Genomic DNA, 25,359 nt, shown 5'->3' on the forward strand with positions numbered 1-25,359 from the left:
ATTTCCATTGTAAATTTTTTAACTCCTAAAACATATTTTATATTGATTTCTTTTCTTGATAGAGATACTTAAAAAGATTTCTGCGGCTATGATTTAAAGGTGGTTCATTATCAGATAATATAAGATAGAAATGTGGGGCATAAAGGACTGATATGGGGGTCGAAGCCCTTTTAATATCATTACCACTTTTACTTTTGCCCTTTTAATGGATTTTATCTAAACAGTGAAAGCTTCATTTCTCTCTCTCTCTCTCTCTCTCTCTCTCTCTCTCTCTCTCTCTCTCTCATATCATAGTATTATTTATGGTGTGTTATTCCATTGTTTTTGCTTTCCATAGCCTATCTCAATGGCAGCCCTTCGCTAAAGAGAATTGCCTTTCTGGACGTTAAAATCATAAATGATCAATTACTTTATATAAAATCTATTACTTTTAATTTGCCAAAACAAAAGATCTAATTCAAAAATAAATTAAAAAAATTATAAGTGTTGAAATTTTAATTTTTTTTTTGTTATCTATCATTAATATAATTAAGGAGGACAATTTAATGAAAAAGAAATTAAACCCTCATTACCTGGTACTTTTTTATTTGAATGTCAGAAGATTTGTTAGTCTTAGTAAATAGATTCCTATTTCTAGCATTTCCTAATGTATCATCCATTGAAAATCATGAAACCATGGTCTTCTAGTTGAAAGAAATAATGAAACTGTTTTTTTTTTTTTTTTTAATTGGAAATAACACTTGTGGCTTGTGTAATAACATCAAATTTGGCTATAGTTGGGAAAAACAAATATCATGGAAAATGTAAAACAATTTTCAAACATAATTTTGTTCAAAACTTGGATATGATCATTTGTATTACTGAGTCTCAAGTGTGAAGTGTTTGAGAGTGTGATAAATGGATTAGAAATGGAGGAACTGAAAAGTTCTTTGGAAAGGGACAATGAAGGGAGTTCAACAATGCCATTATTGAATCAATGTACCCAAAAAGAAAAGAAAAAAGGGCTCCACCACAATCAGGCCCTTTAAAGAAAGAGTGGCTGATTTGGTGAGAGCACTCACTTATTGTTGGATGTACTGAATTTCAATAAATTACAAATCAATGCACACTTTTTCCCTTCTTTTTTTCCGATCTTCATTTTACAATCTTTGGCATTATGTAAGAGAGGTGTAATGCTTCAAAAGAAAGCTGTTGAAGCCACCCCTCCATAAAAAAATTCAAAAAAAAGGCAAACTAGAGATTCTTTCACTGTCTTATACTTGGTGAAGATGGTTCTTTCTTTAGTTATTTCAAACTTTAATGACTGTTGAAATTTTTTTGTTATAGGTTATTCCAGGGTCTAGAATAGTGCCTTCTAATGGACATTCATTCTCTTTGGGTTTTCTTTATACTTGCTTTTTTTGTTCTTGAAATGCAAGAAGATTTCATGGAAATGACTGATGGTTTAAGCTCTTTGCTTCTGCTCATCAATTAGCAGCCATGTTTGATTCACCACTCAAACACAGCTACATTTTGCTAGTTAATCAAATCTCCCAGCAACTCAGCCCAGGGAAATTATTTTTAGCCACAAATGATGATGAAGCCTGAGAAGAAATACATTATGCTGATTATAAAGCAAATATTAGTTCATCTATTGTATACAGCATTGCAACTGTTATGGAGTAAAAACCTTTATCTAAGAGAGCAGATGCATCCTTTTTTGAGATTTTATTCATCTTCACATATGGTGAGGAGAGAAGTTGTCTATAGCAAAGCAAGCATCAGTGCATCATCATCATCCAAAATAAGCAACGGCTTACAGTCTGGGATACATACTGCCTATGCAGAAAACCTTGCTCTGTCATGTGGAGATGAATAGTCAATATTAGGGCCATGCGGAATTATCCCAAATGGATTTATAGAAGGATGACTTCCATAGTAATGCCGCTTGATGTGTTGCACATTCACTGTACTGTTCATGCCTGGAAATTGGTAAATGTCTTTGGTATAGTTGAACAAGTTTGGGTACTCTCGTAGAAGCTTCTTGTTGCACTTAAAATGAACTGCATAGACCTGTAAGCACAATAAATTCGTCGTCAAAATGCATGAACGATTCCATTGTAAAGATCTCAAAGTTTTCCTCTTTTTGAAAAGAACAATGGAAACCTTTTCCTTTGCTTCAGTTTTGAAGCTGTCAAAGTTAATAATTGCTTCTGAAAGAAATGTCTAGATTAAGATGTTTTTAGTTATACCAAATACATGATATTCGAAAGTTGTACGGGCAAATAAAATACCTCATCAAATCTTATGAGGGTCACAAACAATCGGATATCTGCCTCAGTCAGAATGTTTCCGCAAATGTATCTCTGCTTGGAAAGAATCTCCTCACATTTGTTCAAAGCTTCATATAATTGTTTTACAGCCTGACGGTCAAATGAGAAGACATGGTTAAGAAAAGAATAGGAAAAGGAAGAGCTCTTTAAATGGAAGATAGTAACCACATAAAAATACCTCATCATAAGGCTCTTGCTTTCTAGCAAAACCACATTTGTAAACACCATTATTAATTCCACTGTATATCCATTCATTTGTCTCATCAATTCGAGCTCTCAAATGAGGAGGATATAGGTCCAAAGAAGGATTCTCCGCTATATCATTGAATTCGGTATTAAGCATGCGGATTATCTCTGCACTCTCATTACTAACAATAGTTTTGAATTTCTGGTCCCATAGGACCTATCACATAACATAAAGCACCAAATAAACTTGAAAGATTTGAACATGGAAAAGAAAAAAAAGTATAGAGCAAACGAGAGCTGGGAGTGGATTTTAATGTTTAAGAACTTACAGGAACTGTGTACTTCCCAATATAGTTTGTACTTGCAAGCTCGTATAGTTCCCTTATACTCTTTGCTCCATTAAATGGGTCACGTTCAGCACCGGGCTCCTCTGTATTAGAGGTGGGAAAAACCCATCCCATATGCTCGTCAGTTTCCTTTGTCCTTTCCCATATGGGTTTGACTGACTGATCAACAATTGAACAGCAAAGATCATTAGCCTTGTGACAGATTTAATGGAACCACAAGAGCTAAAAGACATAACATAATTCACCAACCGTGAATCCAATGGCTTTGTCAAGTCCTTTGATCTTCAAGTATGCAAGGCACCTGGAAGCCCAGGGGCAAGCATAAGATACATACAAATGATACCTTCCTGACTCAGGTGGAAACTGAGAATTTGGGTCTCTAGAGATGAAGTTACGAAATGTTGCAGCAGTTCTCATAAAAGCCCCAGTATCTGACATTTCATCCATTGCAGATCGAGCCATTTGAAAAGTGTGCTGAAAAATGCATCACTTCAGAAATTATTATAACTTCTCAAAGTCCGACAAAAATCATGCCATCTTTAAGATTCAATTAGCAGACAAGAAAATTTCTCAACCCTAAAACATACTGTATGATCTTTTCTTCCCCACCCCCCTATAAATCTGGTTTTATATATCTTTCTCATTTCAGTTCTTCCTGTTCAGTTTCTTGTTTTTTTCTTTCTTTTTCCATTTCCGAGATAATTACTTAATCCATAAACAAAAATATAAATATTCATCAAGGAAACTAGACATAAACTAAAAGAACTCATTCGGCTGTTAGCTGGAGGCAATAATAGTTGCTCGAAAATAAAAATAAAAGTTCATTGCATGTGCAGCAAATCATTCAAGGCAATAAATCAAGTTTTTACAAATGATGTATCAATGAAAAACCCATTTTATCTTCACAACAGCTATAACAGATCTTTTGAAGCAAATAAAGCATACAGATCAAGTTGAGCCTAAAACCAGAAGCTGTTTTTACTTACAAAGACAGAGGCCTATGCTTAACTGATACTCCTACTGTTTATCTCACTAGTAATAAGAACAGATCTGACTTCGTCAAAAGCATAGTAGAGATACTATAAAACCCATTATTATCAAGAGAAATATGAACTAGAAACAATAATCCACAAAGAAGGAAACCTTCCTTTCTTGACAGGAATGAAATATTCAAGAGTAGCTGGAGGGACTAATTGATATGATGCAGCTTAAAAACTGAAACTCAGAAAGAGAGAGACAAGAGAGATAAAATTAAAGCATAATTCTTACCTTGAAAGCAAATAATGGGAGAGAGAAGGAGTTTTTTGCACCAATTGCTGACGGGGCTTTGCAAAAGAAAGAGAGTATGGGTTTTTATAAAGTGTGTTTTTGTTTTCCTAGAATACCCTCTAAGTTGACTTAAACAGATGCAATGGATATCATGCTACAAGAGGCAAAAACAAAACAAATAGAGCTTATATTGCAAATTGTGAGCTGTGACAAAAGCGAGACACACCAAAGGCATCAGGCCATCAGCCATTAGATCAGAAAAAGCGACATCTTTGACTAATTATATTAGATGGGCTGCTAAGATAATTCCTTAAAAACAAACAAAATTTATGACGAAAATTTGACATCATTTAAAGAATCTGAAGAAACTGTTCTTCTGTTAGTATGATTTTGGAGGTTAAAGAGTTTAAAAATAAGAAAAAAAAAAAAAAAGGAATTCTAATACTACTATCAATTCTAGTATCTGTGAAAGAATAATGCAGCTATGCCTACTTTCTTCTCACTACAAAGCTTCCTGATCAAGGTGTTAAACGTCCACATCCAAAGTTTTTTCTCCAGTCTTTCCAACATAACCATGGTAATGGCAGAATCACCTTTCTTGCAATACTCGTAAGCTAATGTCAACCGTGTTACTTCGCATGGAGAGAGCCCCTTGTCCATCATAGTCTCATATAACTGGCATGCCTCCTACAACCTAGACTCTTTGCAAAGTCCACTGATCAGAGTTCCATATGTGATGCTACGTGGTACACAACCGTGGTCATTCATCTTGTTGAAAAACTTGAGTCCCAAGCTTATATTTCCACCTCTTCAGTAACCACATATCTTGGATGGATATGTTTCCTTGGTTGGAACCAATGCAAGCCTCAATGCTTCTTCGCTTTTTCCTACGGAATGCAACAATCAATGTGTTATATGAATGCATAACAGGCTGGAGGCCAACTACCATCTTACTGAAAAATGCTATAGCTCGCTCAGTATCAGCCTGCTTGGAGTGCTGTGCTGAGTAATGAGAATGGTATATGTAACTCTATCAGATTGGAAACCATGTAGAAGGCCCTCTCCAAGCAGTTCATGGGCTTCTTGAACCCTTGCATTATATGCACATATATTAGGAGCAATGCCTTCTTTATCCATTACATTCATCAATTCATATGCTCGTTCAAACCTTCCCATCATACAATGGCCACCGTTAAGAGTGGTATATGCGTTGATGTTAGGAACAAATCCCTGCTCCTTTATTCTGCTCAACAACATCTCTGCCCGATTCAACTTCTCCTAGTTGCAATATCCACTGATCGTAGACGTATACTATGCACATTCGGCCTGTAATTATCACTCCTAACAACTTAAGGAATAACCTAAAAACCTTCTCAGTCCATCCTTCCTTGCAAAGCCCATCAACCAAAGCGGTATGCACATACACATTAGGCTTCAATCCTTTTCATCAAACCTTCTTCAAGGTTTCAGCCTTTAGCTTCAAGCCATGATTTTGTATCTCGAAAACCATCCCAACAGCCCCCTTTAACCTCCCAACTTCAGCAAAACTCCTTATCAGACACTGCATTACTTCATTGGCCTTGTCAAAGTTGCCATTTTTAATCAAAGAAGTGGCAGTTACAAAGTAAAATCTCATGAAATGTCTAAATTTGCAGATCTCAAGTCCTCAGTAAAAGAAACTCATGAGCTAGCAGAAGTGTCAAGTAATCCACCGGTTAGTGCATGGTGTGCTGGAGATGATCCAACTGCAACTACAGAAATTGCAGATTTATGTGTAGGTTTGTATGGTTCTGGTGCTGGCGGTGGGCATGTGGGTAAAGTTTACAAGGATTTCTGGGGGAACGGGTACAATGTGAACCGAGGTAAGGGAAGAAGATTTTTGGTTCAATGGGTGTGGAATCCTGTGAAAAGAAGATGCTTTGGGCCTAATGCCATGGATTAGAAGTGTAATATGTACAAAATTTTATTATTCGTTAACCATCCCATGCCTGAAAATGATGTACTATTTGCCTCTCAATGCCAAAATTACATCATCCACTGAACCTAATAGACAAATAAATTACAAAAAAAAGAAGGAAAGATTTTGTATTAGTAGGGCAGCCTAATCATTTAGCAAAAATGAAGGACTGAAATTATAGAAATTGTACAACTATACGAATTTCTAACATGAAATTCCGAATCTTAAATTATCACAGAGCAAGAGATTTTGCAACTGATGGTTAAGAGAAATGCTTTGATCAATTCTTGGACAGCACCGAGGACAGATGTGTAATTCACAACAATTCAGAGCAATGAATACAGAGATGATCCATAAGCCTGGTTACAAGGCTCCCCGGTTCTGGAATGAGAGCAGATGTCAAGCTGTTCCAGAAATGAAATGTCACTGACTTGGCCAGAATCTTGTTGAATAAAGCATCTTGCTGTGCGTTCTCAGTTTCTGTTCTCGGTGCAACAAAGTATCTGTTTTTGATCCAAGTTAGTTATGGCAAAAAAGATGAATGTAAGACTTCACAAAAAACAAAAAGGTACAACACGTAGTGTAATTTGGAGACAGCACAAAGAGTCATAGGGCAAGCTAGTGAAAATCCTGTCATGCAACTATAATGTACATTTGACCTCATGGATGCAAGTGAGCATGCCCTGAGGATCACAATTATAAGGTAATACCTTATATTAGTTATGGAAAGATAGCTGCAAGTCCAGTGTCATCGACAATCTGTTTTCTGGTAAAAGTAGGTGTTTTCTCTTTTCTAGGTTCTAACAGAGTTAGGCAAGGCAGAGAAACACCCAACACTCTCAGGTTACAGAAACATCAAGGAAAGTCAAAGGACTAAATGTTTATCCTATAATAAGAACTCTGCTTGAGATCATCTAACCCTGGGAACCCAAGGATCCATTATTTAAAACGTATTTCTAGCCAAAATCCTAGCAAAATTGCCAGTTAGCTGGAAAACCAATGCCCGAAAAGAATATAATAATAAAAGAAACCAGTCACTCATCCTCCCACAAACTAATCAATTACCATGGAAAAGCAGAAAAAAGCAGTAGGAGAAAAAAAGTTGGAGTTGAGGAGCATGGAGATGCTTCACTAGTCAGATTTTGCAATAATAAGAGCCTAATATACAATATGATTGTACACATGTACAGCCATGGATACAGGTTTATGTATGCATACATACATATTCCTGAAAATGCATTTGAATTGTGAATGTTATCAGACACATGCATTAAACAGATCATTTTCAAGAGACGGGAATGTACATGGAACAGTACCGTGTAATATGTTGAGAACTAATTGGGAAGAAAACAAAGTAAGGTTGCACATTCAACTCTGGCTGTTTGATGGATATGTTCTTTTTGTTCAAAAACATTTTTGCAACTCTTGATAGAAGATCAGCCCCATTCCATCTCAACTGGGTATCATCATACGTCAAATAGAACTCCTCCAAACACTCCATTATGAAGGGACTGCACAAGAGAAAGCAAAAATCAAAGAAATGATTTAGTTGCTGGTATGCAGAAAACCAACAATCCAGAAAAATGTAACAAAAATGGGAAAAAATTTGTGATAAATCCTTCTTAACTTCCAAGGCACCCTACCAAAACCCTGAGGGTAGCTCTCCTACAATCCCCTCCACCCAAAACTCAGAGAGCAAGACTTCTTATTTCAGAAACTAGATATAAATTATGGACCAAAACATTTGAAACATAGTCATTCTAAAACAAGGTATCCATAAATATGCAATTCCAATAAATTATGAGAAAATGCCTGAACACAAAATTAAAAAAAAAAAAGATACAACTTGCTACTGTAAAGTTATTCAAAGAAAAAAAAAGATTTTTTCTTTTTTAACAAAAATGAATATGATAGTGCAAAATAACCAAAAAAATTAAAAAGCTTGCTGAGAAGAAGAAAGTTAGCAGTTAAGTAGCAAAACTCTTCAAAATACTTATGAGTGCCAAAGCCCTTTAGACCAAATAGCAACTCAGACAGTTATGCCCTAAAATACAAGTACTGCCCATGTGATTTTAAGAATTAATACAAAAGATAATATATAACTTGAAAAATCCAAGTATAAGCAATAGTAATTTCAAAGAAAGCAGAAACTAGCAAACAAAATTGGAGAACTTAAAAACCAAGTTCAGTCATTACCTTTGCTTTCTAAATGCCATTAAAGCTCCGTTCAAAGAACTTCCAGCAAGCTGATCTTCCAGGCCAACAGAATTATTGAGTGCCAATAATGGTTTAAGAACTATAATATCAGAATCAATATAAATGCCACCATATCTACAAACAAGATAAAAAAAGACATGCTTGGAATAAGTGTACAAGGAAAAAAAAGACTGTAGATATTGAAGCTAAAATATAGCAGTCTAACCTACTGAAGTCTGATATGTAGCAGATCATTAAAACCAATGATATAGAAAGTTCAACTTAAGCAGAAAGGAAACAAAGACTTCTTCATAAATCTTCTATCTCACGCACCAAGTAGGAGTAACTATACACATCTAGCATATTAAAAACAGGGCAGTGAACTCAGAACTCCAAATACACCCACAATGGTCCTCAACATTTACGTAGGAAAAACTAGGAAAAACTACTTCCCTTCTGCATCACTTTAAGCTCATGATTTAACAGTTAGTTCCATTTCCCCCTCAAGGACGTGCCCATAAAGGTTAAACACATTTAATTTTGATGTACCAACAAATCTAATGCCTTAGTTTATCAAAAAATCCAAAAGATATTTAACAATAATAGTAAAAGGGGAAAAGAGATGATTTGACTACCAAAAAAGAGAACAACTCATTGAACCAAGGTCCAATTTCCAACATGTAGGGCAGCATTGATATAGCAATTCAAAACTGCATCCTAAACTTCACAAAGTATATGCATAAAAGAGTAAGCTTGCTTACTTGTAAAGAGCAGCAAGCCGTACAAGCTCACTATAATGAGTAGGATAAAACTTTGTCTTTCTCCATTCAAACCACACAGAAGCAAATACATGGGTGGGTGTATCTTTCAACAGTTCATCAAGGTTTGGCATTGCTACAGCAACTTTGTAACTGTGTGAAACAAGAAACCATTTATATAACAATAGATATAATAAATCAAAATACAGAACCAGAACAAAACTTACCCATCTTTCACAAAGCTGTCTTCGAAAAAATCAAGCTCAATCGTTTCAGAGAACACCATGACACAAGCATCTCGATGTTGAGCAAGCAGATTCTCAAGCCCTCTTTGATGCCTAACACTATACGTCCACGGAGGGAAATTCCATATCATAAAAACTCTCATATCACACTTACCTTTCCTAAAAAATGCATCCATAAAATCCGAAAAAGACAGCCTTGGATCCAATCCAGGATAGTAACCCCATCTCTTTGCATCCGCATATATATGACCAGAAAACTCAGTGTTACTCTTATCAGCCTCTAAATCTACATTCTTGATCTCATTCTTCCTCTTACTACTACTCTCGTTACTCTCATTTCCATATGTACTTGAACTCAAATTCTTACTACTATTTTCTCTTTTGCTTGACGCATTCCTCAAATTATCATTTTTCTTACTCTCACCGCCTCTTTTATCCTCCGAACCCGTCTCCAAAACCCCCAATGGTTTCTTCCCAGTAAAAGGGACCTTCTTAAACTCACTCAAAATTAACTTTTGCACCAGTCTATCCCCTCTAGTCAACCCAGTAACAGCAACCCCATCTGAGTCTTGCAGCAAAGGATTACTCAACGGATTCAAAACCTCCAAATTCGACCTAAACATCCTATCCCCTCTCAAAAAATCACCTTTCTTATCAAACCAATCACCCCATTTCTCCCTCAAAGGGTTCACTTTTTTCCCACCAACTTTCTTCACCAACAGAGCATCTTCAACACTTTCCACTTCACTCATTTTCCTCCTAACTTCCTCATCCAATGGGATATCATCGGATCCAAAGGCGGCCTTAACTTTAACATCTTCTCCCAAAAAACCTTCGTTCATAAACCCTCCATCGTAATCCCAATCTTTAATCGAACGTTTATTGAAAGCTCTTTTAATTGACCCGTTTAAATGGTCGAAATAAAAATGCCCAGATGAAAAGATCTTGTCTTTTTTATTCATTGTCGTGATTTCTTGTTCTTCTTCTTGCTCGATTTCGTTGTTGTCTTCTTCAGTTAAAATGGTGTCATTTTCTTCGAGGGTGTCGAATTCGTCAATTTTGTTGTCGGTTGAGGAGGAGGTGATGGCGGTGACGTCATCGTCGGAGATGAGAGAATTTGTTTGGAAAACTACGTCGTTGTTCTCGTCTACGGAGGAGAGGTGGGGATAGATGTGGGGTCTGGAAGAGAGAGAAAGACGGGTGTGGAGGAGAGAGACTGAAAATAAGTGGAGGAGAGCAGAGATCACGTGTGCGCCGTAACGTAGCCGCCGCCGATATCGGAGATTCCTTAACATTTTCCCCCGCCCTTAGACTCTTAACGGAATTCCGACATTGTATAGAATAGAGAGTTGAAGAGGAAGACGGAGTGCAACTGTTGCCCGAACTGCTTCGCTTCAGTCGGGTGCCTTCGTGGGAAATGGACTTACGTTTCTTACCAATTTTGCATTTTTTAGTAAGGTTGACGGGTGAAGTGATTTTGTCTTAGGTTTGTTTTTCTTTTTTTAAACAATGTTTGATTTTTAAAATAGATATAAAATATAAAAAATTATATTATAATTCGGTTTGTCACGTTTAAGTAGTTGACAAAACAAAAAACCAATTGCACGTCCTTCACCTTCATCATTGTAGAAAGTAATTCCACATCTAACATTTCCGTCATGTATTTCATGCTATGATTCTTGCATATTAAAGCAGTTGCTGCTTCCAAAAGTTGACTCATATTATCTCTTACCAAATACAAAAGATGGTTGCTGCTTGATTTCTCGGGAGTCTCGACTCTGCAAAAATATGTATAGTACTACAAGGACTCCAGGCGAGCCTTTCTCATTTAGAGTCCCGATTCCCTTAGCTCACATTGCTGATGGATGTCTCACCACCAACAGGGCAGAGGTCATTGACCTGTTCAATATTGTAAAAGAACTCGCTCTTTGCAACTCCATTGCCATCATTGTCTTCACAAATTTTTGGAGGTGACTCATGAGTGAAATGGATCACAACATTAGGATCTTGAGATAATCCATCCATACTTATATCTCTAGTGGTCAAATCTTGCTTAGTTTCGATTGGCATGACCCCACAAGAAACTGAAGTCATAGTTGAGATGCTGTGATTTTGTTGTGTTGATTCTTCTCCACCTTCATCAGCATTTCTAGAAGCAATAAAGCTTTGCATACTAAATTGTTCAGAGTTTGAGCCACTTTCCTCATTAGGGATGTTGCCTCCAACTGCGGTTTGGCACATTACATTTGGCAATTTAACATTTTGAGATATATCATTTTCATTTACACAGCAAACAGAAACCTTGATACGTTTGGCATTTCTTCTGACAGAACAGTCTGTTGAGAATGCTATTACATTTTCAGGAGCATCACCCGATATGGCCCTCCCAGGTGACTCATTCTCACAGAAGTCTGGCCTAATCAATTTTCTCTTTTTACAATGTGCAGCTGATGCACTCTTGTTATTCAGACTTTCACAATGGTTTCCAGTCTTACCATCTTCAAAGTTCTTTCTCACTGCACGTAGACGTTTGAAATTCACAAAAGTTGTCTCTTGAGCTTTTTGGCTGCTATTCTCCTTGCTTAATGAGATAGGCTTATCATTCATCTCCTTTGAGATCATAGCCATGCCCTTGTCAGATGACTCAAACTCGCAGAAATCAGGCCTAATCAATTTTCTCTTTTTACAATGTGCAGCTGATGCACTCTTGTTATTCAGACTTTCACAAGTGTTCCCAGTTTTATCATCTTCAAAATTCTTTCTCACTGCACCATGATGTTTGAAATTCTCAAAAGTCTTCTCTTCAGCTTTTTGGCTACTATTCTCCTTGCTTAATGGGATAGGCTTATCATTCATCTCCTTTGAGATTGTAGCCAAGCCTCTGTCAGATGACTGAAACTCACAGAAGTCTGCCCTAATCAATTTTCTCTTTTTGCAATGTGCAGCTGATGCACTCTTGTTATTCAGACTTTCACACTGGTTTCCAGTCTTATCATCCTCAAAATTCTTTCTCACTGCACTACAACGTTTGAAATTAACAAAAGTTGTCTCTTCAGCTTTTTGGCTGCTATTCTTCTTGCTTAATGGGATAGGCTTATCATTCATCTCCTTTGAGATTGTAGCCAAGCCTCTGTCAGATGACTGAAACTCACAGAAGTCTGCCCTAATCAATTTTCTCTTTTTACAATGTGCAGCTGATGCACTCTTGTTATTCAGACTTCCACAACGGTTTCCAGTCTTGCCATCTTCAAGGTTCTTTCTCACTGAGCTACGACGTTTGAAATTCACAAAAGCTGTCTCTTCAGTTTTTTGGCTGCTATTCTCCTTGCTTAATGAGATAGGCTTCACATTCATCTCCTTTGAAATCATAGTCAAGCCCTCCTTCCTGGTCGCCTGTTTTGTGTCCCTAACATTGGCAGCTTTACCATGATGTTTGCCTAACTGTTTACATCTTGTTATCACCCAATGGAAACGGCTTCGGTGAATCATGTCCATGACTTCATTCACTGAGGCATTTGTATCAATATCAGCAGTGCCAGGAGGGGCGTTTCTTTCTTGTTTATATGCTTTAGGAGGCAAAGCCAAGCGAGAAAACACACCACCCCTTTTCTTCTGGCAATCTGGATATAAGCCTACAGAATTCTGATATGCAGCAGGACTCAATGAGGTAACTTCATGGTAATCCACATTTGTAGGTTCATGAACATGCGGCTGGTGCTGAATCTCTTTTTGCTCATATTCCACATTCTTGTATATTGCAAATCTGCCATCCTCAATTGCTCTGTTATCATTATCGAAAAAGTCCCCATGATGTTGGGACTCTTTAAACATAAAACCATCATTACCAAATTCTGCATCATTTTTACGCTCTGGTGCTTGACAATCATGTTTGTCTTGTAATAATGTATCATACCTGTCAGAAAAGGTAAGAGATGGAAACTTGCTAAGACTTGCTCTATAAGATGATGGCTGCTCACTGATCCTGACATTACTTCTAGTTTCAGAAGAAGGAACAGATGCTAAAGAGGGCTTCAGAAGCGAAAGATCTCCACAGCCTTCTTTTTTAGAGTATTCAGCTGCTAGGTCATCAAAATAGTCATGCCTTGCTGGGCTACTCCTAATGGAGCATTCATATTGATTAGAATAAGGCAATGGAATGAAGTCCCTAGAACCACAGTTGACAGCAGGGGTTATGGTTGTCCTTCTAGTCTCTAACAATGAAGGAGACGACTGATTTGTGGAAGAACCAAGGACATTACCAACAAAACTATCATTATTAGCATATTCTTGTAATGAATCACGACCCCGATTGAACCACAAAGATGAGGAGCTCAGATAACTGATACTAGGGACATCGGGATCATAAGGAAGAGTAGTTGTAACAACTGAATCTTCAAAAGTCATTGGATAACTAACATTAGAGTTTTCCAGCTCCATTGACGGAAGGAATGTTGAGGATGAGCCAGTTGGATCATCAATAAATGAATCTATTTCTAGAACATGTTTGCTTGAATATGCCAGTGAATTAACTTTAGATTGAAAAGAACTAGGATATGCTGTTGAGAGGGTTGGTGCAAAACCGTCATCGTCGTAACGTTTTGTTTCAAGCCTATCCCTCACTGCAAACCTAACATCATTGGAAATGTCTCTGAAATTACCCGAAGAATACCCAACTGAAACGGCTGGTTGAAGCTCAATACCAGTATTCCATTCAATCTCCATCCTATCACCTTTGGCATATTCACCAACATCTATGTTCCCTCCAACTTTACCCATAAGGTCCTGAAAGCACTCATTTAAGAAGGCACTTGCTTTATACTCATATCCCACATCTGTGTATGTTCCAAATCTGCCATCAGCAGTAGCCCCGTTATCATTATAGAAAGAATCCCCACAGTGCATAGTTGAGATAAATGGTCCCTGATTGTTATCCACATTACATTCACCCGGTACAAGGTTACTCATTGGAGACCTATCATTATCCACTAGTCTTCTATTTTTACTTGTAGAATACCCACTTGGCCTTGCAACTTTACTTCTGGTCAACTGTCTATGAGGCGCCTGATCTTTCAACCTCGTCAAACTGAACAATGATAGAAGCCTTCGAACCTACACATTTTAAACAAAGAGTAAAAGACAAACATTTTTAAAAAGTAACATTTCAATTTATTCAGGTTGAATTTTGATAGAAAAAGGGAAAACCTGATCTTCTGACAGTCCAAACTTAAACTTGTTTTTGGAAAAATAGTTTTCTCTGATGGCATCACGAAATTCATTTTCAGAAAGTGGACGACAGAACCACAGAGGGGTGAATTTTACCTGTATGAAATTCTGTAAGGATTAACAACTCCAAAAATGCATCCTTCCCCATCCTTCTTTGAGGCAGGGAAGATGCACATAAAACACAAAATAAGTATAAATGTACCCATACCTGTGCAGGTAATTGCTTCCCTGATGAACTGAATACATTAGGCAAAATATTCATTGCACCATCAGAGCATGCTTGAAACACACCATGAAGTTCTCTCCTCCCAAATTCAAACAGGAATAGAATCATCCCATCTTTAATCTGTTTCACAAAGTGGGACAGCGAATATGGGAGTGCAAAAATTTTTCTTCTCAAACATTCCTTTTTCGTTGCATTGTTTGACATGAAGATAGCTCCAAACTCGGGACACCTCCCAGGAACACTATTATGCTGCTCATCATCCATTTTGATCACAAGGGCACACTGTCAAATCAATAATAATAATAATAATAACAATAAGAGGAACTAAATGAAGGTGCATATGGTTAATTTAATTGGTTAAAGCAATTAAATTAAAAACTGCAGTCATGGCTTTGACAACGCTAAACCTATATACCTTATCCAAGTTCTTTCAAGGTACAAAACTTCTTCAGCAAGCAACAAATATGAAACTCTTGAACCTGTTTCCTCCTCCTCTCTTAGTCAAATCAAGAAAGAAACGTCTTTAAATATATATATATATAAAATCATAACAAAAGGCATATCCATTAAACTATTTATGTTAAGCAAAAGGGTTTAGGGTTTGTGAAACAGATTAAAGATGGGATTAGGGTTCAGGGTTTATGTTAAACATATTAAGAAAAAGGGTTTAGGGTTTGTGAAACAGGTTAAGCACAATAAAAACAACACAGCGGCTTTCAATCTCCCTATAATTTTTTTTTAATTACCAAACAAGCAAAGTTGCCATGCCATTGCTTCAACAATCAAAACCTAATTCTGCTTATGTTCTTTCAAGCAAAACAATTACGATTTAGAAACTGATTATTCAAGCAAAACAAATGGGATTCAGCGAAATGCACCATAATAATAAACAAAGATATCAAAGTGTTTAATTTTCCAGAGAAAATCGATCCGCAAAAATAAACTCAACGAGGACAAAATCAACATCGTAAACAATAAAAAAGCAAAAAAAAATCAATAATTATTTAAAAAAGGAGAGATCTAAACCTTGAAAGTGAAGAATTTGTATTTGGTGTTCGTTTTCACAATCCCAGTATAAAAAAAAATTAACTTTTTTGTGATTAAAAAAAAATCGACTTTCTTTTTTTGTAATCTTTTCAATTGACTGTCAAAGGATGGGTCGAGCCCATGGGCCATTCATGGCCCAAAATATTAATTCTAAAAAGCCCAGCCCTGCCCACCTCTCTAAAGGCCTTCTTCCCGAGCAAGAAAACTCCGATCTAGCAACGAGAAAAGGCCACTCTTTTTCTTCTTGCCCTTCTCATTCAAAGTAAATCTCTTTTCTTTTTCTTTCATTACATTCTTCAATTTCGCTACTTTTTTTAACCATTTTTAATTTAATAATTTTCCTTTCCATTTGTTCAGGACTTTAGATTTTTTTTCGTATTTTTGTTTCTTCGTAAATCGAAACCATGGGTGATAGTCAATATTCCTTTTCTCTTACAACTTTCAGGTCTCCCTTCATTCATTAATAACTTTATTTATGAACGAATTTTTAAGTTTTTTTTCGATTAAAAGAATTTATTTTTTTGGGTTTTTAAACAGTCCTTCAGGAAAGTTAGTTCAGATTGAGCACGCCTTGACGGCCGTCGGGTCGGGTCAAACATCTCTTGGAATCAAAGGTTTATTTGTTTCTTTTCTTGTGGTTTTTTTTATAAAAGATGGGTTTAGGGTTTTTAGAACTAGTGAAATAGTTGCTGATGGTTGAATTTTTATGCTTGTAAATAAATACATTGGGTTTAATTTGATGATGGGTTTTAAATTACAGCTGCTAATGGGGTTGTAATTGCTACTGAGAAGAAATTGCCTTCGATCTTGGTTGATGAAACCTCTGTGAGTATTTTTTTTCAGTTAATTTGAATTGTGGATTTGCTTTAGACAACTTTATTTTTACAGTTATTCTCAAATTTGTTTAGAAAAAATTAAGTTTAATGTTAATTGATGAATGAAAATGACTTGCAACTATGTTGTCTCGACCTTGGTGTCAATGATTTTGGGGTTACAACCCGTGACAGACTAGGAAATAGTTGAATGCACCCGAGTCTGAGTGATGTAAACTTGCAAGGTTTGTGTTTGCTTTGTCATTCAATGTGTTGGTTTTCGGAATATCCGTGAGACTATGGTTGTTTAATGAAACCAATTTTAATTTGTATTATCATATAAAGGTAAACTCATAATACATGATGCTTTATTTGTCTCTTCCGGGTATAAAAAAGGGTGGCATTTCTGAGTTATTGTTTTAGAATATTTGAATTGATTAAAATCAGGACTATTCTATTTCTACTTCCAAACTAATGAGTAGTTATTAATTACCTTGAAATGCGGTTGTTTGATGTTTGATTTCAGGTTCAGAAAATACAGTGCCTGACACCAAATATTGGAGTTGTTTACAGGTTTGATTTTCATGTCTACAAGTATTTAGAAAGCTCCATTAGTTGGTTTTTTTTAGTTGGGGTGTATTGAATCTGATTAGCACATAAATGCATATTGCATCAAATATGGCTTGATCATACACCAATATTTTACATCTATGATTCTCTTTGTGTTTTCATCAATGACTTGAGTAAGTGCTGCTTCACGTGCACCTGTAAAATGCTTGGCTTTGCTAACTAGAGAGTTCCAGAAAAAACACTATAAACGACTTAACTTCATGTTTTATCAGGTGGACCATCTTAGAATACTGTTTTTCTAAATGGTGGATATACAGTACAGGGCCTCCCTTGTGGTTCATGGAATTATTCTCCTTTGAAAAGTTTTTCACTTTTTTTTTTGTTCTAAGCTGATTTAGTCGATTATCGCTAAAGTTTTAGTCAATTGAGGTATAAAGAATCATGCTACTCATATTAATTTCCCCAAGAATTTTTCATTTATGATCCTTTTTTCTTGTCAAGTTTTCTAAGAAAGCTTTTGAAGTGGTTTACCACATAATATGAGCACTTTTTATGTGGTTTATTATCCTTGGTGCCCTCCATGTACATCATCATTTATACAAGGCTTTGTTGCATATCGCTAATGTTGGATTACATATTGCTATCTGCAACAAAGGAAAGGAGACTCTTCTTTTGATTTTGAAAGGGAAGGCTGGGTATGTAGAAAGTTTAACATGCATTTTTGTGTACCAAAATAAGTAGTTGGGATTATTAGGCTTCTAAATAAGTATGCTTGTGACAGTTTCTGTGTTTAATCCAGTTATTTGCTGATAATATAACTTCTCTACTTGTGAGATATATATAGATTCATTGATACTTTCTCATACTTTTCTGTAGTGGTATGGGTCCTGATTTTCGGGTTTTGGTTCGGAAAAGTAGGAAGCAGGCAGAACAATATCATAGGTTGTATAAGGTATTGATGGCTGTTAATGATGCCTAATTATTTAATTTACTGCTTTATTGTGCTGAAAAATTAATTTCAGATCAAATCATGGGTGTAAAATCCAGCCTTGGTCTGTTGATCAAAGTTAATCTTATTTATACATTTACCTTTATACGTTTGGTTCAATAACTACTTAGTTCAAAATAAAAGGTCATATGTTGTTGTATCTTGCATGGCTTTCTGACTTGTCTGCAAAATTTGTGGTTGCAGGAACCTATTCCAGTAACACAACTTGTAAGGGAAACTGCAGCTGTTATGCAGGAGTTTACTCAGTCTGGGTAAAAATTATGTCCTTATGTACATCAACCATCCTTCTTCCCTTTTTCCTTTCCTTTTCTCAGAATTATGACAAAGAGTTTGAGGTGTCTGAATGTTTGGAGTTTGGCAGTTTCTTATAAGTGAAATTTGGGCTGTGGTTTGTAAAATAGTTAGTTTTATTTGTCCTAGAAGAAAGTAGCAAATGATTTTAATATAAGGTTTTTTCTTAGAACTTTTTTTATATTATAAAGTTTCTTCGAATGTAATTTTGGCCTTAAGATTTGTGCATGATAAGTGGAATGTGAGAATGAAAATTATGAGAAAAATTGCAATGTTATAGATCACTACTTTGTCACATGCCTTTGCTAAGAAAATTGCTGCTACATTGGGTCAATTTGAACTGGATCAAAAAGTGGAAATTGACAATTGTGCAATCTTCTGGACTTGATAGTTAAGTTGACGCATCTGTCTTTTTCTTTGTAGTGGTGTAAGGCCTTTTGGCGTGTCTCTACTGGTTGCTGGATATGATGACAATGGTCCACAACTGTATCAAGTATTTCTCATAAATATTTGATTATATTACCACAAGTAGAGATTGTATAGAATATGTTATGTGTTTTTCAGCTGTATGATTCTATTCCTTTTTGCTAGGTGGATCCGTCCGGTTCTTATTTCTCATGGAAAGCGTCGGCAATGGGTAAAAATGTCTCAAATGCAAAAACATTTCTTGAGAAGAGGTATTTGCTCTAAAATCCGGTTCTTATAGCATGCAAAACTAAGTTTATTGAGAGTTTCTTTGCTGTGTTATGTTGATTGTGTTCTTTACTGGTATTTGATATGACTGGTGGTGTCACTGTCACATAGCAGTCACCAGTCAGAACTTCTTTTGTAACCTTTCTTACAGATGGTTGTGGCATCCAATTTTTGTCTTTGCTGCTCTTGATTTTATTGATAGGACTCTTCCTTCTAGGCGGCAGACTATGATTGCATGATCTAATTAATGGTTGCTCCATGAAGTGACCATAGGATGACCACTTTTTTCATAGTAACCTTTTGGATGGAGGGGAAGGAGACAGAGGAAAGGAAGACCCTAATTTTAACAAGCTGAGAGAGGGGGTTGGGAGAGTTTCTACATTCCCTTCTCCTCCCCTCAATAGTCTAATTTCTCATGTTTCTCAAAATTTGGGGTTGGAGAGGAGGGGATAGGTCTTAAGTAAATTTTATTTTGTCTGTTCAATTTTAATCTCCCAATAATCTTTAGGAAATGGTAGAAGATTAGATGGCAATTTATTCAGCAAAGGGTTGTACAATAAATATGCATCTTTTCCAGAATGAAGTTGGACTTTCATTTACCTTCCATTTCATTGTTGTTGAAACACTGAAGATTCAGTTGATTATGGTCTTTCATTGTAGATACACTGATGATATGGAGCTTGATGATGCTGTGCATACTGCTATTTTGACTCTCAAAGAGGGGTAACTGTCGATGTTAAAATTTCCTCCACCTGGTTATTTATATGTTACACTTTAGGAAGATTTATGATCTTATATTTCAAAGAACATTGAGAAAAATTGTTGGTCTAAGGTGGTCGCTAACATGGTGTGTCTTTAGTTATCTTACGAGCCATTTTCTAAATTGTGCAGATTTGAAGGACAAATCTCTGGGAAAAACATTGAAATTGGGATTATTGGAACTGACAAAAAATTCAGGCAAGCCCTGCTTTGACTCTTTTCCCTCTCTTTCTAAATTTTTCCCTGGCATTATGCTGATGGGGATATGGCCTTTTGGCTTTAGGAAGTGCCGGAAGTGCCAGAAGTGACCTTTGTGAAATGCAGTTCTGAAAGTGGTGCTGTTTTACCTGCAATCAGCACCAGTGCCTTGCATATTCCAATAATTATTATTGTTCATGTAGTTTTTATTTCTGAATTTCAGAATGATTGTTTCTGTCTTGGTTCTCTGATCACGAAATCGTTCCTTTTCTGGTGGCTGAATTACTCTTATTGTGATTGCTTCCTTGCAGGGTACTGACCCCAGCTGAAATTGATGACTATTTGGCTGAAGTCGAGTAGCTTGTCTTCTCACTCGAGACAATCTGGAAGTGTTTATTTTATGCAACATTTATTTTTAGACTCATTTCGGTCAAATGTTGTAGGTGATGCACCGGGAATTGAAAACAAACACTTTTCCAATGTCTGCATGATCTTGGAAATGAATCCTCTGTGAGATGTGCATCTATACTTGGAATTCACATTCTCTTTGATTATTCTTAATCCAGCTTTCTCACTAAATGCTTGCTCTAGGTTACAGATATCTTTTATGGTATAATTTCTTGGTTCAATGGTAGTTTTCCATGGTTAAACTAGATCTTGCAATCTCCATGAAGCCACTGTTAGGAGATATGGTCGAAATTTCATCCTTCATATCAATGCCAAGCAAGAATTCCCATTATTTACAGAAATTTTTTGGGCGGCTCTGCCGTATCAATAGGGTTATATTTCTATTCTATATTCCTTTCTAATTTTTCTTTTAAAATTTCAAAGTAATCAAATTTTTATTTTTTAATATATTTAATATATATAAGTAAATAATAAAAATATTTTTTATTTAATATTAATATTTATAATTTTATCAAGTCAAAATAGAATGATTTAATTAAATTATGAGATGAGCTCAAGCATAAAAAATAAGCTTGAATTGAGTTTTAAGTATCAAATTTTCAAATAAAACCGAATTAAGCCTAATAATATATGAAGAGATTCTGAGTCCTAATAAAGATTAATAATGCAGAATTATGTCACCTTTTTATTATATTTTTCCAAATACCTCAGCTTTTGGAAATATCTAAAACAAAAGGTTAATAGAAAAAGTATTTCTTTTCTTTTGTTTTCATTCTCCTATTGTTAAAAGAAAACAGGTTTCTTACATTACATATCATATCTTAAGATATTTGTAAGTATTTTTGTCTGCATTATCCTCGCTCTCTCTGCACGTTATCTTTTGGAAAGGAAATTCTCAACTCTCAAGCTTTCAAACTGGAAGCTCCTCTTTGTATTCATGTTAAGTTCATTTCTTAGCTCTTCTATCAGTGCAACCTACTTCTTGCTTCACTTCCATTTTTATATCTGTTTCTGACTTTCTTTCTGGGGCAGTTTTCTTATTACTACTTGCTCTTTCTCTAATATTTTTTGCTTGTTTAAGTGGCATTTGCTTTGTTTTGTGAACTGCCTCTGGGTTTCAACTAACGAGAAAGGGGACAAATCTGTCTAGGCTGGTTGTTGGAAACAGTGCGCTCAACTATGTTTATATTGAACCAAGAAGCCATAGGCCTAGTTTCACATGGGTAGCAAAGAGTTCTTCAAGTGATGTAGCTATTGAGAAATGGAAACGTGATGGTGTTTACATTGACAAACGTGGCAAATTGCGGACCTTTCATCACAAAAAACTGTCCAGGAAACGAAGTAGTATCATCATCATTTCAGTTTCAACACTCATATATATATATATATATATATATATATATATATATATATATCAGTTTTGATTAGTTTTAGACTTTTATGTTCTTCATGTAGGTGGTTCTTTAAGAGGACAAGGATGGAAATATGGTTCTGGTTTTGTGGATGGAGTTTTCCCTGTTTTGAGCCCCATTGCTCAGCAGATTTTGGATTTTGTACAGAAGGAGGTTGACGCTGATAGAGTTTGGGGTTCTCTTGATAATCTTTCTCCCACTCATACTACTTGGGATGATCTTATTAATGTAGCTGTTCAACTTCGTTTGAATAAAAAATGGGATCCAATTGTGCTGGTAAGAAAGATAAAATCACTATTAGTATCACATTTTTTGTTCTTTTCTTCAAGATTTCGAGTGGGATTAACTGTAAATGCATGCTCTTTTTTAGTATTCAGTTATGTAAATTTGGCTTTCTTATAATCTTATTGAGTGTATTGCTAATTTGCTATTATTTCTACAGCTTTGTGAATGGATATTGCACAGGAGCTCCTTTCAGCTGGATGTTATGTGCTTCAATTTGCTCATAGATGCTTATGGACAGAAGTCTCTATACAAGAAAGCGGAATCTACATACTTAGAACTTCTCGAGGCTCGATGTGTACCAACCGAAGATACTTATGCCCTTCTTATCAAGGCCTACTGCACAGCTGGGCTGAAACAAAAAGCTGAAGCTGTCTTTACCGAGATGAGAAAGTATGGCCTTCCCCCAAGTATGTCTATAGTCTTATTTTGTTACCACCTGACTGTTATTTTATTTTGTATAGGGATCCATTATATACCTATAGAATCATTGCTATCTTGTGAAACCATGGAATTCTGGTAATCTCTGCATTTTATTTTCTTGATTTTAATGCAATCTGAGCATGGATTGAAGGACTTAGATTTGCATGCATTTTACTGCATGTAATCTTTGATATTGAATAGAGCTAATCTATCATTTACAATGAATTTACATAAAGGATCTTCTCTTCAGGTGCAGTTGTTTACAATGCTTATATTGATGGGTTGATGAAAGGAGGAAAGTCTCAAAAAGCTATAGAAGTCTTTCAGCGGATGAAGAGAGATGGCTGCCAACTATCTACTGAAACTTACACACTGATGATCAACTTATACGGGAAGGTAAATTAAAAATAACAAATTATCAGGCTTCTCTGATATCATTGCACTGCCCTCATTCAGATTATGCTCACTAGATAAGATCATCAGGTGTCAACAAAAATTAAAACGTTATGTAACTAAAACTTAATTTGAAGGTTCATATATGCTATTTTTCTGTGCAGGCAAGCAAATCGTATATGGCCCTGAAATTATTTGATGAAATGAGAAGTCAAAAGTTTAAACCAAATATCTGCACATACACTGTTTTGATGAATGCTTTTGCTAGGGAGGGACTCTGTGAGAAGGCTGAAGAGATTTTTGAGCAGCTTCAAGAAGCTGGGCATGAGCCTGATGTGTATGCTTACAATGCCCTCATGGAAGCTTACAGGTTCAAATCCTTTATCATTCTATACTTCTGATTCTGGCCAATAAGTTAGTAGTGCTGATGTTCTATGGTCAGAAGATTAATTGGACTAACTGGAGTTAAGTTCTTTGAGCCTGATTACGGATCTTTTCAAGGCAATTAAGCAATGATCCATCATCAAAGGTTATTTTTTATTGAAGTTGCATCCAGGTATGACCAAAACTTTTTTGACTCTTTTATCCCTAACAGTCGTGCAGGTTATCCTTACGGGGCATCAGAAGTGTTTTCACTCATGCAGCACATGGGGTGTGAACCAGACAGAGCTTCCTTTAATATCATGGTTGATGCATACGGTAGAGCTGGTCTTTATGAGGGTAATTACCAAGAACTGAAAATCTGTTGTTACCAAGGAATTACCTCGCAGACATCTTTTGAATACTTTTTTCTGCCTGAAGCCCAGACTGCATGCCTCTATCCTGAAAATCTCACAAGAACTTGAAGCTTGTAATTTCCTCTAAGTCTAAAGGGATGTTTCTTGAAAGAGATAAAATGGAAACAAACAAGGACATATAACTCTTGTCATTATTGTTATTTGACTGAAGTGGGGAATTTTTATTTTCATGAGAAAAAGTAAATCAACGATGGCATTCTTTTCAAGACACTATTTGATTCATATTAGTTAGTATATGATTTTTCTAGTCCAACATGGTATAACTTCAATGTAGCTTGACTGTCAATTTGTCACCAGATACTGTTCTCATGTGTTTTGACGTCTTTACATATATATTTCAGATGCTGAATCGGTATTTGAAGAGATGAAGCGGCTAGGAATAACCCCCACGATGAAATCTCACATGCTACTCCTATCTGCCTACTCTAGAGTTGGCAATATAGCTAAGTGTGAGAATATTGTAAACCAAATGCACAAATCTGGACTTGAACCAGATACCTTTGTCCTCAACAGTATGTTGAACCTGTATGGCCGGTTAGGCCAAATTGAAAACATGGAGAAAGTTTTAATTGCAATGGAAAAGGGACCATATAAAGCTGATATTAGCACGTACAACATTTTGATCAATGTTTATGGACGGGCTGGATATTTTGAGAGAATGGAAGAGCTATTCCAGTTGCTTCCTGCCAAGAATTTGACACCTGATGTGGTGACCTGGACTTCACGACTTGGAGCCTACTCTAGAAAGAAACTATATACAAGATGCTTGGAAATTTTTGAGGAAATGATTGACGCTGGCTGTTACCCAGATGGAGGAACTGCCAAGGTACTTCTCTCAGCATGTTCTAGTGATGATCAGATAGAGCAGGTTACTACAGTGATTAGAACAATACACAAGGACGTGAAGACTGTTTTGCCAATTTGAATGAATACTGCCTGTTAAGTAGATCACATTCAAATATATATCTGTGCAGTTTTTTTTTATCTTCCTTTACTACTTGATATGACAGGCGTCCATGTATTCACAAAAGTAAATTGCTGTATATGTCACAAACTGAAAGTAGATTCTCATGAAATGTGTAAATAACAGATACGAATTGCTTGCTGTCCAATATATCTCAAATGCCTATATAGGCATATGCATCATACCCTGCTATACTACTGAATTGAAATGACTGCTGATACCTCAACTTTCAAGCTTTCCGATTTACATATTCATTGCCTTGTCAAACAGTAAACGATTGTTATGCAAAAACAGTAAATGATTGTTATGCAAATTACCTTAAATTATATGCATGAGGGAACATAAAGAATGATAAAAAGGGAATGAAAGGAAGTAAATGGAGGGTAGCTCTGCATTCACCGGAAAACAATAATCTAGTGAGAAACATTTAGACACTAGACATGATAGCAAATAGAAATCACATGGAAAAGGGCTACTCATGGACTGGATGCTCTTTGGGGAGGACAGATGGACAACTTTGTTGATACAATGTTAAAGTTATATGGTAAAGCTATTATATCTACAGAGTTGAAAAGAATATAG

At 36.0% G+C, this 25,359-nt stretch overlaps 5 protein-coding genes and 1 pseudogene across 16 annotated transcripts; 2 read left to right on the top strand and 4 right to left on the bottom strand.

Moving 5' to 3' along the window:
- Positions 1-1,571: 1,571 nt before the first annotated feature.
- On the bottom strand, positions 1,572-4,254 carry LOC111278060 (uncharacterized). 2 transcript variants are annotated; one of them, XM_022864495.2, is made up of 6 exons: positions 4,115-4,254; positions 3,095-3,319; positions 2,828-3,004; positions 2,491-2,715; positions 2,274-2,402; positions 1,572-2,052 (listed from the first exon to the last, which is right to left on the bottom strand). In XM_022864495.2, the coding sequence occupies exons 2-6, from the start codon at positions 3,305-3,307 to the stop codon at positions 1,819-1,821; spliced, it is 978 nt and encodes a 325-aa protein (XP_022720230.2). In that variant the 5' UTR covers positions 3,308-3,319; positions 4,115-4,254; the 3' UTR covers positions 1,572-1,818. The 2 variants fall into 2 exon arrangements, with proteins under 2 accessions (XP_022720230.2, XP_022720231.2); XM_022864496.2 differs by having other exon boundaries at positions 3,832-4,117.
- A 242-nt stretch (positions 4,255-4,496) lies between these two features.
- On the bottom strand, positions 4,497-5,874 carry LOC111278064 (uncharacterized; annotated as a pseudogene).
- Positions 5,875-6,099: 225 nt separating this feature from the next.
- LOC111278063 (uncharacterized protein At4g19900-like) lies at positions 6,100-10,767 on the bottom strand. The gene is made up of 5 exons (XM_022864498.2): positions 9,253-10,767; positions 9,029-9,178; positions 8,268-8,402; positions 7,388-7,582; positions 6,100-6,574 (listed from the first exon to the last, which is right to left on the bottom strand). The coding sequence occupies exons 1-5, from the start codon at positions 10,563-10,565 to the stop codon at positions 6,388-6,390; spliced, it is 1,980 nt and encodes a 659-aa protein (XP_022720233.2). The 5' UTR covers positions 10,566-10,767; the 3' UTR covers positions 6,100-6,387.
- Positions 10,768-10,802: 35 nt separating this feature from the next.
- On the bottom strand, positions 10,803-15,817 carry LOC111278062 (uncharacterized). Of its 6 annotated transcripts, none has more exons than XM_089764812.1 (5): positions 15,746-15,817; positions 15,135-15,215; positions 14,702-15,001; positions 14,473-14,589; positions 10,803-14,379 (listed from the first exon to the last, which is right to left on the bottom strand). In XM_089764812.1, the coding sequence occupies exons 3-5, from the start codon at positions 14,981-14,983 to the stop codon at positions 11,116-11,118; spliced, it is 3,663 nt and encodes a 1,220-aa protein (XP_089620938.1). In that variant the 5' UTR covers positions 14,984-15,001; positions 15,135-15,215; positions 15,746-15,817; the 3' UTR covers positions 10,803-11,115. The 6 variants fall into 6 exon arrangements, with proteins under 6 accessions (XP_089620938.1, XP_089620939.1, XP_089620936.1 ...); XM_089764813.1 differs by having other exon boundaries at positions 14,702-14,968; positions 15,746-15,793; XM_089764810.1 differs by lacking the exon at positions 15,135-15,215 and having other exon boundaries at positions 14,702-14,968; positions 15,746-15,816.
- Positions 15,818-15,954: 137 nt separating this feature from the next.
- LOC111278067 (proteasome subunit alpha type-2-A) lies at positions 15,955-20,677 on the top strand. 6 transcript variants are annotated; one of them, XR_016344091.1, is made up of 12 exons: positions 15,955-16,028; positions 16,124-16,211; positions 16,304-16,380; positions 16,527-16,591; positions 17,105-17,151; positions 18,025-18,100; positions 18,341-18,408; positions 18,872-18,941; positions 19,040-19,125; positions 20,033-20,098; positions 20,184-20,297; positions 20,410-20,602. XR_016344091.1 is itself a non-coding variant. In XM_022864502.2 (12 exons), the coding sequence occupies exons 2-12, from the start codon at positions 16,171-16,173 to the stop codon at positions 20,456-20,458; spliced, it is 708 nt and encodes a 235-aa protein (XP_022720237.1). In that variant the 5' UTR covers positions 15,955-16,028; positions 16,124-16,170; the 3' UTR covers positions 20,459-20,677. The 6 variants fall into 6 exon arrangements, 3 of the variants coding, with proteins under 3 accessions (XP_022720237.1, XP_022720239.1, XP_022720238.1); XM_022864502.2 differs by lacking the exon at positions 20,184-20,297 and adding an exon at positions 19,802-19,864 and having other exon boundaries at positions 20,410-20,677; XR_016344090.1 differs by lacking the exon at positions 15,955-16,028 and adding an exon at positions 19,802-19,864 and having other exon boundaries at positions 16,037-16,211; positions 20,410-20,677.
- Positions 20,678-21,307: 630 nt separating this feature from the next.
- On the top strand, positions 21,308-24,959 carry LOC111278065 (Tetratricopeptide repeat (TPR)-like superfamily protein). The gene is made up of 8 exons (XM_022864500.2): positions 21,308-21,445; positions 21,657-21,847; positions 21,962-22,194; positions 22,361-22,610; positions 22,874-23,019; positions 23,181-23,386; positions 23,612-23,736; positions 24,155-24,959. Coding segments are annotated over exons 1-8 (1,737 nt in total). The 5' UTR covers positions 21,308-21,443; the 3' UTR covers positions 24,739-24,959.
- Positions 24,960-25,359: the final 400 nt, after the last annotated feature.

The sequence above is a fragment of the Durio zibethinus genome, chromosome 8, assembly GCF_047325235.1.
Source record: "Durio zibethinus cultivar Kanyao isolate XHJ-2024 chromosome 8, ASM4732523v1, whole genome shotgun sequence".
NCBI lineage: Eukaryota > Viridiplantae > Streptophyta > Magnoliopsida > Malvales > Malvaceae > Durio > Durio zibethinus.